Raw genomic sequence first — 18,170 nt, 5'->3', positions numbered from 1 at the left:
AAATAGCCCGCACTTTTTGGCGTTTATTTGTAAGGATTTGTTGTTCAGAGGCCATGCTAATCTCATCATTTCTGTTCCTGTTTTTGTGACAGTGCAAGAAAGTGGTTCATAAATAGTTTCTAAAACTGGATATTCCTGAAAATATGTCTGATCTGTGTGATAGTTCTACCTAACTGTCTTTTATGGTAAAGTAATAGGTGAAAATTGAGAAGTCGTTAATGTTTTATATCCCTTCACTCTGTGATGAATCATCACTTAGCTGTTTGCCAAAATCTTTATGTTCTGTTTAGTGACAGTTTTATAAGAGAATCAGCTGGATGATTTTTAAATTCACTCATGGTCCTTTTTTTTTTTCCCCCTGAAGGTTCATCTTGATTAATTTAGCCAATTGCCAACAAAATGTTAAAGCGTAATCTTCCATTGCTGATGACATTTTAAATACACATTAACGTAGAGCTTGATAATGCTTGTCAAAGAATTTGGGTAGCTCAGCTGGTTTTACATATCTTCTGGAATTAGTAGTATGCATTGTGTGGGTTAGGAAAAAATTACCTTGTGTTTTAGATCTTCCCATTGAGACTAGCTATTTTGAAACGTGAAACACTTAGTTTGGTTTCATACCAATTAGTAAGTGTCATCTGTGATCACTAAAAAATTATTCCGCATAGAATATCAGTCATGAAAACAGAGGAATGTTTAATAACATTGAGTTCAGCTTTCTTCTCAGACTGAAATGATTTTAAATTAGAGGCTTCTGCATAGTCTGCTGTGTTCTGGTTGTCCATCTGTTTAGGTGGAGTCTGTGGACTGGAAGCGTGTCAGCCATTACATCTGGGTCAGCTCTGACCACCTTGCTAAACTGAAACTGCACGGAGGCTAGCTGATATATAGGAGGACAGGAAAGTATCTGATTCTGATGCTTTTTAGGATAATTAATGCAAATATGGTAATTGATTCAGCCATTTATATGCAGAGAGGCATGGGGCACTGCTATGAGCAGCTCAACTGTGAAAGGCTTTGTAAATAAAATATGCTCTAAGGGGAGAATGGAGGAGACTGAGGACAGTAAGTGTCAGTATGGGAACTAGAAAGGAAGTCTAGGAGCTGAAGGTAGCTGCCAAGAAAGATATGAATGGAAGGGGCTGTTTTAAGAACAAGACTTCTGGAGAGGTGGAGGGTGAAATGGGAAACGGGTAAGGCAGAGCTGCTAAATGAGGAAGTGCTGTTTCTGCTGTTCCAAATAAGAAAGGCAAGCTAATATTAGATCTCATTGAAAATAGTTGAGGTGAGGTTGGAATGAGAACCATAGAGGCTCTTCTTCAACACAGACACTGCAGTGCTTAAATTACAGGGGTATAGACCCTATAGGACAAATTTAATCACCATTAAAATGAAGCATTCTTCCTCCAAAGTCCTTGTCCATTCAAGTGTTTTATACCAGTTTCAATGAAGTGTTTATGTTTGGCTTAAATGCTCTTAAGTAAACAGTGAATATGAAATTCTGCTAGCGGAGACTGACCCAGGATTTGGTTGGGTCTCCATATAATCCATCCCAATCTGTTTAATTGGTACTTTAGTGTATCTGTCTCCCTTCAAAACTAAGGCTACACAAAGGTTCTTTCTCTCCAGATAAGATAGTATGTTACTGTTAAATGCCTTTTCCAGACTGTAATTCTATTTGTGGTTTGTACTGTTGACTGTTGATTGTTAACAGGTTCAGAAGTAATGCAATTAGGTGATCCAAGAAGAACGTATGAGGCATTAATAAGCCACATCTACATAAAGCAGAGTGAAAAATCTGTTCGAAAAGCCATGATACTCATCTAAACAAGATAATATAATTCATTTTGCCTTTTTTTCTCAGGTTTAGAACCTGTTCTTTGTCTCGGTCTCCTCTGGAAAATGAGTGTTTCGTTGTGTTATCAATCTGCCATTCAGCACCACATGAAATTCTGCATAATTGTACATTTGGATGTGTTCTTATGATAGCAAAATATTTAAATAGTTGGGTTGTTTTGAAGTGGCATACAGAACTAGAAAGTATGTTGCGTCAGAAAGCAGAAATCTTGCATCAAAGTGCCGCAGTTCCTGGGTGATGAATAGTGTCCTCTGTGTTGATTGAATCAGGCACTAAATTGTTATTCTTCTCCCCTTTTATCTGCTTTCTTTCCTGCTGCAAGTATTGTCCAAGTCAGTTAAACATGCACATAGTAACTGAAAATAATTTGAAGAAAAATAACTTTCTAAAATATGTCACTTTAAGGCATCCGAGGGCACTTCAGAGCTGTTGGCAATGCGTAACACTGATTCTAGGAATCAGATGCTGTCACTTGCATAGGTAATTATTATCTTGTTGCAGAGACTCAAAGGGGAGCAAGAAAACCTGTATGGGTTTTGGTAGGTATCTAAATAATCTAGAACATAGCATTTAAAGGATATTTTGTCTGAAACTGGGTTTATTGTAAACAGAAAAACAAGTTATAGCTCTCTATAGTGCTCATTCCTGATCATCTAAGTTCGAATTAGAAGTAAAACCTAAGATTTCTGTTGCTTGTGATGGCTTTGTTCTACCTGTTAGCAGAGTGAGCACGTGCATAATGATATTCCGGGGTGAGAGAAAACATCTGGTCACAGCCTGCTGTCCAGAGATCAGCAATACTGATGAGATTTTGTGTTCTTGTGTGACTCAGTTACGGACTTGAGTCAGCAGATGCAACTTGAAGCTGCCTGGGGGCAGGAGTGATGCTACTCTCTAATCCTTGTCAAAAAACAATAACAGGTCTTTCTGTAGTGAAGCCTCATCTTCAGATTAACCAGTCTACTGCTCCTTTAACATAGGGCTCTAGAGATTGGCCAAGTTGTATAAGGTGTAAGATGCATTTTAAAAGGTCTGATATGTCCCTGGTACTCCCATGCTCTTATAGACTGTTAAATTTAACATGTTGTATGAATTCTGTTCTGAATTTATACTCGTTCTGAACACAAATATAGCATTGTAGGATAAATGTTTTAATTATAATGGTCTACTTGCTCTAGTTGATCTGTCCTCAGAGGTGCCAGATACTTACTCTCAAAGTGCTGTCACGTTGATAGCCTAAGGCATGGTAAACTTTGGAATAGTGCTTGATGTTTCATGAGATAATTCTTTACGACAGTTCCTGATGCCTTTCTGTTCCATTAGCTCCTAGCCATCTGTTGCTTTGATTACACTATTATTGAGAATAAGTGTTTTGGCAAGCTATTTAGCTGTGTTGAAAAATCTTGTTTCTTTGCTTTCTAGTATTTTATTGCTGCTGTTTCTTTTTTTTTTTTCCTTTCTTTTCTCAACCTTTGTTGTGCAGTGCTTCTTCTTATTTCCTTCTTGTTACTCTAAGAAACAAAAACTTGGCCTAGCTGAAGGAAGCGAGGTTTCTAGATGTTATCCTCTTGAAAGTAAAAGTCATATGCTAGGAAGCTGTGTATTCCAAACATGGGCTGAAAGAAGGTAGATATGAAAACCTACCCATATTTAAATGGTTACCTTTGGGATTTTTTTTGCACCTTAAGGCTTAAAATATGCTTTATTTTGTTTTTTAAAGAGTCTAACCAACTTGTTATGTCAGCATTGCCTTCAGTAGAAAAATATAACGTCTTAACCTCATGCTTCCTCTGAGCACCACAAAGGTCAAAACAAGAACTGGAAGATCATTAGAAGAAAAGGCTGTATTTGATTTTACATTGTCAATTTAACCTTTTCGCGTATTGCTTGGATTTTAAAGATAAACACAGAAAAGGACAGATGGAATGATAATGATCAAATAGAAACGCTTTCCAAAGTGGGTTCATTTTTAGGAGTTGTGATATACTAATTAAGTTTTTTAAGGCCTGGACTTTTGGAAATGAAATTAAATACTGTTTTTAGAATACTGTAGAATTCATTGGCATTTAATTTATTCTTTTCGTTTTTTGTTATTTTTTCTTTCCTGCAATTAAAATAGCAATGTGCTACTGTGGTGCACAGATTCCAGCAAGTCTTAGTAAGCTATTAGCTGTAGGTCATTTTGGGTGGCCTTGGTTTCTTTCACTTCTTACTTGTTTGTGTTCTGTAAACCGAGTTACAATTTCTGGTTAACTTCGTAACTTTTTCACACTTGGTTTCTGCAAGAGCCTGCTAAGATCTACTTGTAATTGATGACTACAAGCGCTCACAAAGCCTTCCTCAATCACTTCACCTTCCAGTAGTAGTTCTTGTCATTTGAGGTAAACGACTTCTCAATTTTCACACTGTCAGTGAAGGAAACAGTGAGATGTAGTGTAGTAAGAGGTGAGGAAATAGTGTAAATGAATAGCTGAGCAGGGATTTTCAGTCTTATTAAGAGTTACTGTTATCAGAATGTGTGTCCGTGCATTTGCAACGTATTTAAAACCATTGCATAAGCTATGAGAGGTGCTTTTTCAAGTGTCTGAAGTGAGCTCATACAGCTGTGCTGTGCTGGAAATTGCAAAAGCTGAATCATAGAAACAAAAGGAGCTGTGTGAAGTACACATAGCAAAGTAACTGAAATAGTTCTCAATGTAGTAAATGTACTATCAAATAAAATTACTTAATACGAAGTGCAAGTCATAGTTACTCCAAAGAACCATTCTGAAAGCTGCTTTGTTTGTTTGTTTATTTGTGTTTTGTTTTGTTTTATTTATTCCCATAGAACTCCGATAACTTTTGCATTCCCAGTCAGTGAATGTTTGTAAGCTTGCAGGTTTGGTTATTTCAGATTGTGCTCTCTTCTTCTCTTAATGTATGTGTATACCAGTTATTTGTTTGAGGGCTGGGGATTGTTGTGTCTTTGTTCAAAACATTGCTCATGGTAGTTCCTGCTTGCCATAGTGTTGGACCACTCTATTGAGGTGATACATGGAATTCCTGGATGTGTCAGTAATCATGACTCTTCCTTTAGCTTAGCAACCTATGTAATTCTTTTTGTCTTTTGTCATGCTGTCTCTGTGTGTATGGAACGTGGTAAAAGTTTTACTATAAAAGACATAAGGGTGTGGTTTCACATTGAAATCACAGCTGTTCTGTCAGATCTACATATGTTTTATGTATAGGTTAGGTGAAGGACTGGTCAGAGCTTGACTTCCCTGTATATGGTGCTTCTGAGCAGTTGAGCTAAGGAGAGTTTCCTTGGAGGGCTATTCTAATTATGTGGTACTGGCACTTCTGAAATTTAACGATGAGACTGTTACTTACCTAATTACTTAACACTAATTCATCATGAGGTTTAATAGTCGGATGTATTATGTAGATATATTTTGGGAAATTCATTTATGAACATTGATAGTTCATACCTGCAACATTGGGCCATATGGACAGATTTGCACCATGTCAAGAAACAGATGCTGAGTTCCTTGGGACTGTGCTGTCTGGAGAAGACTGGGACACATGGTGAATCCCATCCCCTGAGAAGATAGAATGTTAGTTTGGAAGCTGTGCTTTTGGCACTTGAGCTAATTAATTTTTTTTGTCATCTAGGGTTCTTAGTTCAGCCTTATGTAAGGGATCTACTTGTCCCCAGATTAGCTCAGTGTCATCACCATACTTCTTTCATCCAAGCTGCTTTTCTAATAATGAAAAAGAAAATTGCTTTTTATTTAGCCACGCTTTCAGAAAATTGTTCAGATAATGCTAGTGCCAGTGACAAGATAAAAACCTATGGTGGTGGACGTTATAAAATAGGCAAGTGCAGTGTTGACAGGAAAAAAAATAAAAAGACTTGGTTTCATTGTAGGAGAGATTTATGAATTAAAAATTTGGTAGGTATTCATTTATGTTAAATCTTTAATGACTTTTTTTTTTTAATCTAGTCTTCACAGGGTTATTATCTCTCTGGGAAGAGAAGTAACCAAATAGGGTTCTACTCTGCAGAATGAGTATAAATGTTGTCTCAGACCAGGCAGGATCTTGAGGTTAATGTGTCTAGTTGGCTTCTCTTGAAAACAGCCACATGATAGGATTGTGAAAGCAAAATAAACATTCATACTGAATGACTACAGAACTATTCCAGGTCACTTGTTTTTTTTCCCTGTGTATGATGCTCTGCAGAACCAAGTGGGATGGAATAACATCGATCGAAAATGATTCTACTAAAATAACAGTTTTGAGTGAATGGGAAAAGGAGCATTTGGTACGAAGGTACCATCTCGTTGTATTGGTGGTGGTAATGGGTATCTTTATGTTTGAGTAAAATTGTGGCAATCTTGATTCTCAAAAAGGTTAAGCTTTAAGCTTTCTCAAGTAGAGGAAAAATAGTAGAGGCAATTTCTGATAAAGGAAGTCTGTTGGTAATGGCAAATTCTGCAATTCTGATTGTCTGATTTTTTTTTAATTTTCTTTTTTTTTCAGTGTATATTAATGGTAAACAGTCTAATTTTGAGGCATGTATGCAATTTTGAATATATTTTTCTTGAAAGTTCATATTTCCTTCTTGTTTTCCAGTGTTTTTCTTGTACAAAATACAATTGCTCCCCAGAGGTGTTCATTTTTATTTTTCCTTAAACATATTGTCTAAACCTGGGAACTAGCTGTGCATAGCAAATGCAATTCTCTTGGGGCTACTGCTGAGCCAACAATGGACTTAGTGTTGCTTGCTGTGGGCAAATGAAATACAGACGTTTCTGAGGTGACGAAAACATTGTGTATGTCTATAGTATATTATTAAGGTTTTAATGTATCTCTAATCCACATTACACAGGACAAAAACATGAACTAGAACCTCTCTGTCAGCAGCCATTCCGCAATCTGAAGGAGGAAGAAGTAGGGCATCTGCATAGTCTTTCTTTTTCCATTTGCTGCTGAATTTCAAAGATACTTCAAGTGCATAGCAGGTTTCCATTAGTGTGTTTGGGTTATTCCCTAACTATTCCTAACTTCAGAATGAACTGTTTGACACCCTGTGTTTAAATGCAGGTCTACTAAAACAGAGCCAGGCTCTGTGGCAACACATTTTTATCTTTCTTGACCAGTAGCGGGGTTAGTTTGCTAATGTGTGGGAGCACTGAGGATCACAGGATTTTTATAGGTGTTGCCTGTTTATCGGGAAAGTATCTGACCATAGGTTTTTTGAACCTGGATAGGCAGTGCTCGGTTTGCATTTTGATGCTATTCTTTTTTTGTGTGTGTGTCAGTTAACGTATGAGTATTTAGTGATATCTGACTGTTAGTGTTGCATTAAGGTGGTGTTGATTTTTCTTTAAAGACTATGTCTGGGTTTAAAAATTTTTAAGTAGTCTGTAGAAATCAGAACAATTTCAGACTTATAAATGGGATGTGTCTTTTCTTGCTTTCCTTCCTTTCAGTTTCACCCTTTTTTTTCCTTTTCATTCTGTTTCCCATTCACTTCCCATTTATATTTTCTTCCTCTTATTCATTCTATCCCCAAATTCCCTCCTTGTATTATACTATCCTTCATTTTCCGATGTCTCATTAGTCTTCCAGTCTTTATAGCTTACTTTTCCACCTCCACAAGCACACCCACAGGATGCCTAGAAATTTTACAGCATACCCAATTGTCAGAAAACTAAACCTACAAGTCCCAGACCCATAATACTAAGCTAGGAATGCTTGTTAACACCCACACTGTTTGGAAAAAGAAACTGGTACAGTTAGTGTAAGGTCTGCAAACCATACTGTATGCCTGATACTACATTGCTTTTCACTAAACGTGGGAACTCCTTAATGGGATTGAGCAAGGAGACTGGATCTAACTTGTTTGCTTTAACTGTTATTCTGACCTTCCTAGTTACACAGAAAACCTAAAAAGAGCGCCATGGGCGTGGATGTATAGCATCGTCAACTATGAAACAATAGATTTTGGGAAAATGAACTGTTCATTAATAGGTACATGTTGTAGTAAGTGAATGTACCAGCAAATCCTCAATACAACAGCCATATCATAGCCTTACTTGTGTGGCATCAGCGCGAGGTTCTCACCCTTGGGAATTAGATGAACACATCCACATTTTTTTCATTCAAGAATGTCTGACTGAAGAAAACTGTCACCTGGGGAAGGTGAAGCAGAGTTGTATGGTTCTTGCAGTACACACTCCTTTAAAGTTAAGTCAGCAGCTGCTATTGCTGCAGCTAGAAGCAATAGCAGTGCGATGGCATGGGACTTGAGTGCTAGAAGAAAGTCAGAGTGGGTTTTTTAGTGGAATGTGCCTGTGGTCTCAGGTGCTTCTGTCCAGTCTGGGTGCTAGAATTTCTGTCAAACAGTGTTATTTTCTGCTGGCAGAGGTCACTGAGGAAAGTGATAAAAGGTTGCAACTCTGAGGTATGAATGATCAGCTGATCTCCCTGTCCACTAATTGCCTACAAATTGTAAAGAAAAAATGAGTAGTCAGTGTGTAGATGACAGTGCTTTGTTCCCGAACGCAACAAGTTGAGGCTTTTCTATTGCTGAATAACACCTCTGCCAATGGGTAATGTTGCTCAGTGGAATTTAGTCTTAATAAAAAGTCTTTTAAACAATGGACCTGAAAAGTTTTTGGATAATTTTTTACTCTTGTAGTTTAGAAAAGCTTGCAATACATAGCTTTATTTATTTATTTATTTTTGTCAGGCTTTGGAAGTAATCACTGTGTTGCTTTGTATTCTTAATTCTGCCATGAGTGACATAAGAATGTGACATTTAGTATCAGCGCTAGAAGTAAAAATGTAGAAATAAAAGCTTTAATTCTATGTCAGTCAGTAGTAGGGTCTTGACCCGCTTGCCTTTGCTTGCACTGTTAGTATGTTTTTTTAAGTCTGTATGAGATTTAATTCACTGTTTAGCACTTAAATGACATCACTGTAACAAATATTATGTGTTAAAACAATATTACTAGTTACACCATAGCTGATTATAGCTGTACTGTAGCTAACCTAGGAATTATTGAATCAATCACTGGTAGGCCACCTTGGGATATATTGCCAACTGTGCTTTCAATTTCCATTTTTCTGTTCTTCTTATTCAGAGGATACTGCCAAAGGAAACAAAGCTAAGCATTGCTGAGCAGTCAAAGGAAATCATCCCTCTCCTTTACCCTGTCATCTGTTATGCATACAGTTTATTTAATGTTAAATGAAATGGATTAGCAGTCTGAACTTTAAGATGAACTTATCCTGTAAAATGATTCCTAGATCATGGGTAGGGAAATCCATATTGCAGTTAGAGGTACTTGACATTTTTGAAAATCTTCTTTCTCTAGAGTCCTACTCAAGTGGGGACTGCTCTTCAGGTTTTTTACAACCTTGGAACTCTGAAGGATACCATTGCTAATGTGGTGGATGGGTACTGCACAGTCCTGGAGGAGAACATTAAAAATGCTTTGGATATCAAAGTACTGACCCAACCGTCTCAAACTGTTACAAGAGGTATGATATTTGTTTTGCAGAGAATTGTGTCTGATTTTTTTTTTAACAGAAATAGATACTGTATTAAACAGAAGAAACTCACGCCCAAACCTGTCATCAGGACGTTTCCCTCCTTGCTTTAGCCAGTAGGTACGTCTCAGAAATCATCTAATACAAAACTCAAATTGAATATTGTTATTTCGCTTTGTTTTTTCCTCCTCGTTTTACTCACTTGCCCAGGAAGTTGTCCTCGTTAGTTTACAACTTTGCAGCACTCTCTTATGAGTTTGTCATGGAAAGATAAATCCAGATCTTGCTTTTTTGTGTTGGTGGAAATATGGATAGAGATTGTTTGTAAGCAGTGGAAGAAACATGAGACTACACTGTGATGCTTTTGTCAGATGGAATTCCTTTCAAAGCAGTATTTTTAACATGAGAGAATGTTGCAGTTTCCACACGTAGTTCTTAGGTGTTAATTCAGATACCAGAGAATACTGAGAAGTTATGGAGGGACAAATTTGAACATTGATAACATCACTGAACCACAAAATCATGTAGTAGACGAGGTTGCCAGGGACCTCTGGCTCCAACTCTTTCAGTCCCCAGTTCAATCAGGGACATGCAGAGAATATCCAGGTGGCTTCTGAAGTTCTCCAAGGAGGAGACTCCACAACCCCCCTGAACAGCCTGTGCCAGTGTTCCAGTACCTCCACAGTAAAGAAGTGCTTTCTGATGTTCAGACAGAAACCCTTGTGCTCCACATTGTGCCCTTTGCCTCTTGTTCTGGGACTGGGCACCCCTGGACTGGCTCCATCTCCATTACACCCTCCCTTCAAGTATTCATAGGTATTAATGAGATCCCCTCTAGGCATCCTTTTCTCCAGACTGTACAGTCCCAGCTCTCTCAGCTTCTCCTTGTAGGAGACGTGCTTCTGTCCTTTCATCAGCTTGGCCTTAGCTGAACTCTTTCCATGTCCATGTCTCTCTTGTCCTCAAGAGCCCAGACTTGGACACAGTACTCCTATACATTTAAGTTCTGAGCTGAGATGGTTATCATCATGGTATCATAGTACCATGCGAGTTGGAAGGGACCTTAGAGATCATCGAGTCCAACTCCCGGGATTCGAGCCCTCTGTGTAGCAGAGCGGCACTTCTACCACTTGCGCCACAGGAGGGATTCGAACCCAGGCCTCCGGTGTTGCAAGCGGCAGTTCTACCTTGCTATTATATGCTGCAGCATGCCCATTGGCACTACCTTGGTGTTTCTGTGGAGATAGGAATCAGTAAAACAGATAATAGTGATTAATCTTGAGTTATCCTTGCTGAACTTAAGAATTTAATTGATTTAGAAGTTAAAACAGCTGAAGTTATTCACAGAGCTTTGTTTCAAAGCTAATGTAGGCAGCTCCGGTCTTTTTTAAAGGAAATTTCTTATGCCAGTATATGTGTTTTACGTTTCACATGTGAAATCTGAACTGTGCTAATATTTGTTTTTAAAACATATGTAGGTGGCCCTGGTAGAGCTGCTATGCCAACACCTGGAAACACAGCAGCTTTTCGGGCAGCTCTCTGGACAAACATGGAGAAACTCATGGATCAGATCTGTGCTGCGTGTGGACAGGTACTCAGCAGCTGATTCCTGATTACCCTCGAGGCAATTTCGTATCTAAGATTTTTGAAAATGTCACTTTTCCTCCCAATTAATTGTTAATTAATTATTTCTTACAGGTGCAGCACTTGCAGAAACTATTGGCAAAGAAAAGAGATCCTATTTCACATGTCTGCTTCATTGACGAAATAGTTAAGGTAAAGTTTTAATTAAATTAAATTAACTTAATTTAATTTAATTAATCAATATGTTTTAGTAATTCTGATAAGGAAATTACAGTGAGAGAATGCTTTTGTTTTTAAGTTTAGATGTTGATAACAATTCTGTAATTATATTAGTGGGAAAGCAGTGGAAGTCAAACTAATGCTGAAAGCTTTATTTATGGTCTTTGGGTTATATCTGTAGGGTAGAAACGTTATTTTTACAATAATTTCTTTTGTTTTCTTTAAAGGGAGCTGATAAGGCACCACTGACAGAGTTTTTATTACTTATCATTAATGCCATTCCATAAAATACCATGTGATTTGAGCAATTAATTAAGTCTGTTAGTTTAGCATAGGAAAATGTGTCTTCATCTAACACTTTCAGCCATCTGTTTCTCTACTTCTTGGCAGTATTTTCCTTGAAAAATAATTATGGCTGTTCTTTTGAATACCTTTTCCTTTCCATTCAATTTCATTGTTTTCTGTTCGTATATGGGATAATTTGATTAATGGCTTCCTTCAGTGTTAGGAACAGTAGCTGAAGCTTCTGAAGCTCTTTCATCAACCTTGGTAGATGAGAAGAAACAAAAACAAAAGATGTGTTTACGCAGACATCTCTTTTTCCATGTATATGACTGGATTTTTAATTTACATGAATTTAATTTTTGGAATACACTGGGGAAACTGTTCACATGCAAATGTGGTCTTCTCAACAGTAAAAGCAAATGGTGGAGGTTAAGCACGGTGTATAAGCTGAACTGTCAATTAAACTCAGCTCCAAAAGGTGTTGCATAGAACATCATTACTTTTCTGTGGGGTGATTTAAAATCCTCTTTCTGTGTTGAAAATAACAAACAAACAAACACCAAAACAACAACAAAAACAAGAAACACAGGAAAAAAAAACTAACAACAACATAACCCACAGCTCAGAAAGCTTAGAAAGTTTTAGCATATGTTTTAAATGTTTTGTTTGGCAAAAATAAATAGCTATTACTGCATGGTTGGTCCAGACCCTGTGCCTCCTCACTTGCATTCTCTTCTTTGGTAGAACAGCAGTTGAAAAGAGAATGGGAGGTTTTCCTGTTGTTGAGGGTGGTAATAAAGACAAGCCAAAGAAAATCTGATATTGTTCTGGAGAAAAATTAAACATGCAGAATGAATTTCAAAAGAGGCTAGATGCAGAATGAAGAAAAATTGATTAGAAAATAAAAGGCTTTAGGGCTGTGGTATGCTAGGCCCATTCTGTGATACCTTTCGTAACCCTTCTTTCCCATTGACTTTATATCATGGGATTACATCTAAGTGACAAATTGTATTTCCCAAATGAAATCCATCTATTTGTTTACCTACAGTTGTCCCATATTCAATGAGTTTGCTCTTCAACAGCGATTTTGGAGACAGTTGCCATTCTCTGTGAGCCTCAGCTAAGGAGAACTGGCACATCCCTGTCCAGGTCTACTAAGACTCTCTTATCATGACATAGTACTACCAAAAAGGTATGGCACCACCCTACAGGTGGGTGAAGTCACACCAAGAAGTAGAGATGTTTTTTAGGCAGAATCAGACACTTGCTGGATGCTGCTGAAATTGAGGAAAGGATGTGCAGATAGCCACACGGGAGAGTGTGGATTGCTGTGTACATTGAAAATAGAAGCAAACAAGAAATTGGTAATTTGCCATTTATTAATGAAGATTCCATCTATTATTAATCCAAACTGAAACAATATGCTTTCCACAGAAGGTGCTTTGTAGTGGCAGAAAGGTTGTATTTCCTTTATCATATTCAATTTCATTAATAAATGTCGCGAATGAACAAAACAAACTAAAGGTACTAATATAAAATTCATTCTCCAGGGCAGCATGCCCACATCAGAAGATAGGAAAAAATCATCCACTCTACAGACTGTGCACTAATTACTGTTACTGATGTCAACATTATGATTATAGTCATCTTCTGCAGCAGCTGCACTACCACTTTGCCTGTCCATCTGCTTCCTTGTTTTGATTATTGCAGTGTTAAGTATCGTCCTAGGAAGTGTAAGAGGAGGAGACCCAGCTTTTTGAAAGCACGAGTCTTTTATAGCAAGGAAGCAAGTTGCTTTCTTTTTCTTTTCTAAATCATTGTCTTTTTTTCTATTAGGATTTTTAAATTTTTTTGTCTTTCCCTTCACTGCCTGCATTTCCCTAATTTTGTGTTGTGATCTCAAAAATGTGCTTTCTGGCCTTCTAATTATCTGTTACCATACTAATGCTCAGTAGTGTTGTACCCTGTTATATCCAAGGATCCAAAGAATAGCTTCAAAAAACCAAATTAATTAAAGGATTCACAAAATCAACAGAAAACAAACAAAAACAACATAAAAAGAAACCAAAACAACAATAAACCAACCAACAGTAAAACTGTAAAATCTGACAGATAGAGAAACTATCTGTCAATCTCAGTCAGCATCGAGCCAATGACAGCACCCACATCTTTCCTACACTGTGGTTTCTCATTTTAGTAGCAGAAGTCGATTTCATTTTTGTTCACCATTAAATATGGTCAGGAGTAAAGTGACTTACGTGACTTACGTGACTACCACAAAGAATCTGCAGATGGAATTTGCACTCCTGTTTGTTCCACTTCTCCCCTTTGCACATCTGGATTTTCACATTTGTCCTCTGCCACAGCATGAAATGGGTGCAAAGGAATTCACATCTCCTTTGAAAAGAACACATGTCCTTTCCCCATTTCATACTAGTAATGAAATATAAATTCATTTTTAATCTGTAAATACTGAAAGTATAATTTCCTAAAAAAGGATCTGGGGATATTTAAAGGAGAAATGTATTTAAGACTGAATTGACTTTTTCCTCCCCTATACTATGAATAGACTTCTTTAATGACTAGATCTTGGTTGATAAGCAAAGCTAAGAATTCGGAATTCCTAAATTCTGATTTACGGTTTTATGGAAAAATAGATTTATGTGCTTTTTTAAAGATGGGCTAATTTTTTCATAATCTTGAGGGTCAGACGTGATCTAAATAATGTGAAGTTGGTAGTTTTTGTTCACCTAATGTTGGACTAGTTTCATCACTTCTTTCAGTTGCTTATTTCACCTTCAAAGAGCTAATAGATTACTCCAGTTTACTCAGCTTTATTTCTCTTCCTATGCGTAGTGACTAATCCTGCTTCAGCTATTTTAATACCTAAACGACAATTGACTTCAGCGTAAATCGCAGCGGAGCATATTGTCCTGTGACAGCCAGTTTCCTAATTGGAGATAAGAATCCCTCTTAGTCCCTTGCGGATGATTTGGAAATGATCTCTGATCCTTTTCTATTTTGGGTCTGTCACTCCTACGTAGGCATCACTGAAAAGTTCTGCAAAGTGAGATACAACCCTGAAAGTGGCAAATGATTATCCGGGGGGGGGTTGTGTTGGGCCGGTCAACAGGGAGAGTGAGGTGGGTTTTGTCCACTAATGGGAAGGGGTCAGGAAAGAAGGGCGCTGTCTGTGAGAGAGCAGAGCTGCCTTTGATCCCTTTTGGTCAGCTGATGTCCACATTTGTTAACAGCTCAGGAAAACAGCAAAACCTGTCATTTATGTAAGGCTCTGGGTAAAAGAGTGAGCTGAGAGTTACAGGGAGTGTTATTCTGTGTTTTGTGGAGGGCTTATATCATTGCCTCTCCTGCTGAACGCTTGGTGAGTAAGCAGGCTATTTTCTTGAGTTGTCAGCACTGTCAATATGAGGTGTTAACGATACAGAAGGAAATGTCCTCACAATTACATCAGATAAGGAAAAGAAATGGAAAACATAAGTGTTTACTTCCCAAAGCATACCCACATTTCACCTTCTTATTTTTTCCTCTCCTGTCCAAACTTGTTAGAAAAAAAAGTTGCTGCTTTGAAGTTATTCACATCCTTACATCACATGTTCACATTCAATAGACTCAATTAAAATAATCCTAAGTGGAAAAAAAAATAAAAACAATCTAATTACTGCCTTACTTGAATTCACAACATCATCTTTCACCTGTTATTACAAGTATGTGTTTTTTTTCTAGTATCTTTTGTAGAAGCAGAGTTGGATTATTTGTGCACCATTTGTCTTGTGGTTTCTGTTTATTATGTAAGCATTGGCAAGACAGACACTTTGCGGAGATCTGAGTGCAGGTGAACGAGCAGGGTTGTCATCCCCAACATACTGAAGATGCTCTTAGATTCAAACCTACAAATTTTCCTGCTGACTTCTGTTGCAAGATTTAAAAAAAAAAAACAACATAAAAAATGTTACTAATTAAAGAGTCTTACTTCTTGTTTTAAATGGATCCATGTGTCCACAGCCAGCCTTGTTAAAAGTAATTCAGTTCTAATTCAGATGGGAGGAACAGAGCCCATGTAATGGTCTTCTAATGACACTGCATTTTGTCTAGGACTTTAATCCTGTTTCTTTGCCAGAAATGTTCTGCTGTAAATAGAAGGGATGGTGTCAAGGCTGCATTGGTTGGTAGATTATAATGACCTGTGTTCATTTACACTTCAATTTTGTTGGGGGCTGTGCAGATTGTACTCCAGTGATAACTGAAAAGTATTAAGTCAGCTAGATTACGGTCAGATTACTATTAGAAAAGAAATACATTTGATGGCAGTTTCGCCTTTTATCATCAATTCTTGTCAGTCTTAACCTGAGCCACTGGGGTTGAATGGACGTGATAACAAACTACCCCTTCATCCCTGGATGAGGTACATAACAGTCAAGGTGAAAGTGTAGAGTTACAGCTCTGCATACTAAATCAGTTTTGTGGGCAGAAGGCAGCTGCCAAGTCCCTTGGGTAGTTACTGGCTTTTGGAAACACTGACTTCATTTACTTCCAGTTGATGCATATGTTGCAGAAGCATGGAAGGATTAATTAATGTTTGTTTGGTTTTTTTTAAGTAGTTTTGATGGTAGGGGACACTGCTTAAGACCTGAGTATTTTTGTTACTTGTAGATTCATTTTTCTAAGGAATCACATAGGAATTCTAATATTGGAATTGGGAAAAAGCTGTTCATACTGTTCATATTCTAGTTAAGAAGATAATATTTAAACAAAGAAAAAAAGATCTTGTTTCTTTTGTCTGATGCATAAAGAGCCCTTTTAAAAATGTTGCTCTATCTCTGGAAGTCTAGAAACTATTATACCTTGGGTATAAGGTGATCAACACTGTCATGAAATTCTATGCCCTCCAGTAAAACAAAAAATCAAGGTCATTTTTAAAGTCATGGTGTCATTTATTGACATGTGTTCACCTACAATATTCTAATGTAGACAGTGTTAAAAATTCATATGCCCTGATCTTTGTAAGAATTTAATCTAGACTTCTTTGAGAAGCCAGAAAAGGTTTATTCGATGCACTGATTTTTTCTCTTTCTTTACTGATTAATTGCACTAGTGAGTGTGATGGTTTTTTGTTCACGGTCTAACATTTGGTTATGTTGTTGCTATAGAAATATTGCAAATAGATTTTCTTATCTCTATCCCATAAGATCTCGCTGTACAGAATTCTTAAATCATTTGCTTTCTTGCTTCATTGGTGGAAAAATATTTACACTGTCCTTTAAATGTCTTCTGTTGTTAGAGCAGTGTTCTTCAGTCCTGTATTTCTTTATGGCCTTTGATTACAGATAGAAAACACTGTATGTATTAGTATGCAAAGCCTGATTTCAGGAGCCTGCAGCAACTAGCTGCATGGTAATATTCAGTTTATTGTTTTACATTTCAAAGGGTCTTCACAATAAAGATATTTTGCACATTCTATTCAGAGTATCAAAATTTCTACAGGGAAAAACAAGTTGGAAAGGATTGTCATGAAGGGGAAGCCAGTTTAGAATCAGTGGGTCAGATTTATTATTTAAATGTTAGAATAGCTATTTCAGACAAACACAAATATGATAATTCACAGATGGGAAATTATACTCATTTAGTTCTAAATTTACAGTGTGGAGGAAATAGAGACATTTGTAAAAATAAGTATATGTCTTTTCAGCATTTTCTTGCATTCTTATCTAATACCAAGTAAAGGGGTATTTTCTTTCTCATTCATTGAATTTAGACTTAATGTCAGATGCCAAATAGTTATATAAAGAACACAGCTCAAGAGATTTCATTTCTATAGCAGCAAAGTTAATGGGGATCTCGATATGTTGTTTTTTGTTTTTTGTTTTTTGTTTTCTTCTAAATGGGATAAATTGTTTGGCTTTTAGTTTTGAGGTAACTTTAAGTCAGGTTTCCAAGCTGTGGCACTGATATTAATGTAGAGTAACAGTGGATACAAATCTTCAAATATCGTTCCTCCTACGGTACTGGTACTCACTCACTATTATTTGGTGGTTTATTAACTTAATAGTAGCTATTAGCGGAAGATGGGTTATACTTTTTGAGCTGTGAAATGAAGTCATTCCATGTAAGTGGGGAGTTCTAGCACTTGGATCCTATTAGTTTTTTTCAAGTGGAGACAATCTTATGGCCCTGAAAACAAGGAGCATTCACCCAAGTCTTCAGTCTGTGCAGCTGAGTAACGGTGTCACTTTGCACAGCTGACTGGACAGCCTACAATCTATAATACGACTCATTGAGAGAATACTGGGAAAAAGGAAGGATTTTTAATATGCCGGTATATGTGTCCTTTTTTTTCTTCATTTCACGCTACTATGTCAATTCTTAACATAAGGAATTGCATAGAAGATAACAGTTTGCAGTCTCTGTGTGCTATAACAACCCTTTTTTTTGAAGCTCTGAATCTCAGCTTTTCATAAGCGGAGAATTGTTGATGAGAAAGTCTCTTCTGGGAAGGTTAGTAGGATGCTTTTAATTCAACAACTACTAAATGTAGGCACTTTCTGAGACAGGCTATCAAGAGTGCTGAGCGTTTGCCATTAAATATTAAACCTGCATACTTAACTGTGTTTATGTTTCTATAAGACTCCATTTTCTTTCTTTAGGGTAGAAAGATTGACTTAAGAGA

The 18,170-nt window shown here is 37.1% G+C and overlaps 1 protein-coding gene across 1 annotated transcript in view; it reads left to right on the top strand.

The window, feature by feature from the left end:
• Positions 1-18,170, top strand: part of COG5 (component of oligomeric golgi complex 5) — a 178,631-nt gene that overhangs the window by 106,465 nt on the left and 53,996 nt on the right. The window contains exons 8-10 of the mRNA XM_072350510.1: positions 9,223-9,388; positions 10,876-10,988; positions 11,096-11,173. Coding sequence (XP_072206611.1) covers positions 9,223-9,388; positions 10,876-10,988; positions 11,096-11,173 — 357 coding nt within the window. The remainder of the gene's footprint in view (positions 1-9,222; positions 9,389-10,875; positions 10,989-11,095; positions 11,174-18,170) is intronic.

This window comes from Excalfactoria chinensis, chromosome 1 (genome assembly GCF_039878825.1).
Source record: "Excalfactoria chinensis isolate bCotChi1 chromosome 1, bCotChi1.hap2, whole genome shotgun sequence".
Lineage (NCBI taxonomy): Eukaryota > Metazoa > Chordata > Aves > Galliformes > Phasianidae > Excalfactoria > Excalfactoria chinensis.
The sequence above is the reverse complement of the archived record's forward strand: the minus strand, read 5'-3'. Positions and strand labels throughout refer to the sequence as shown.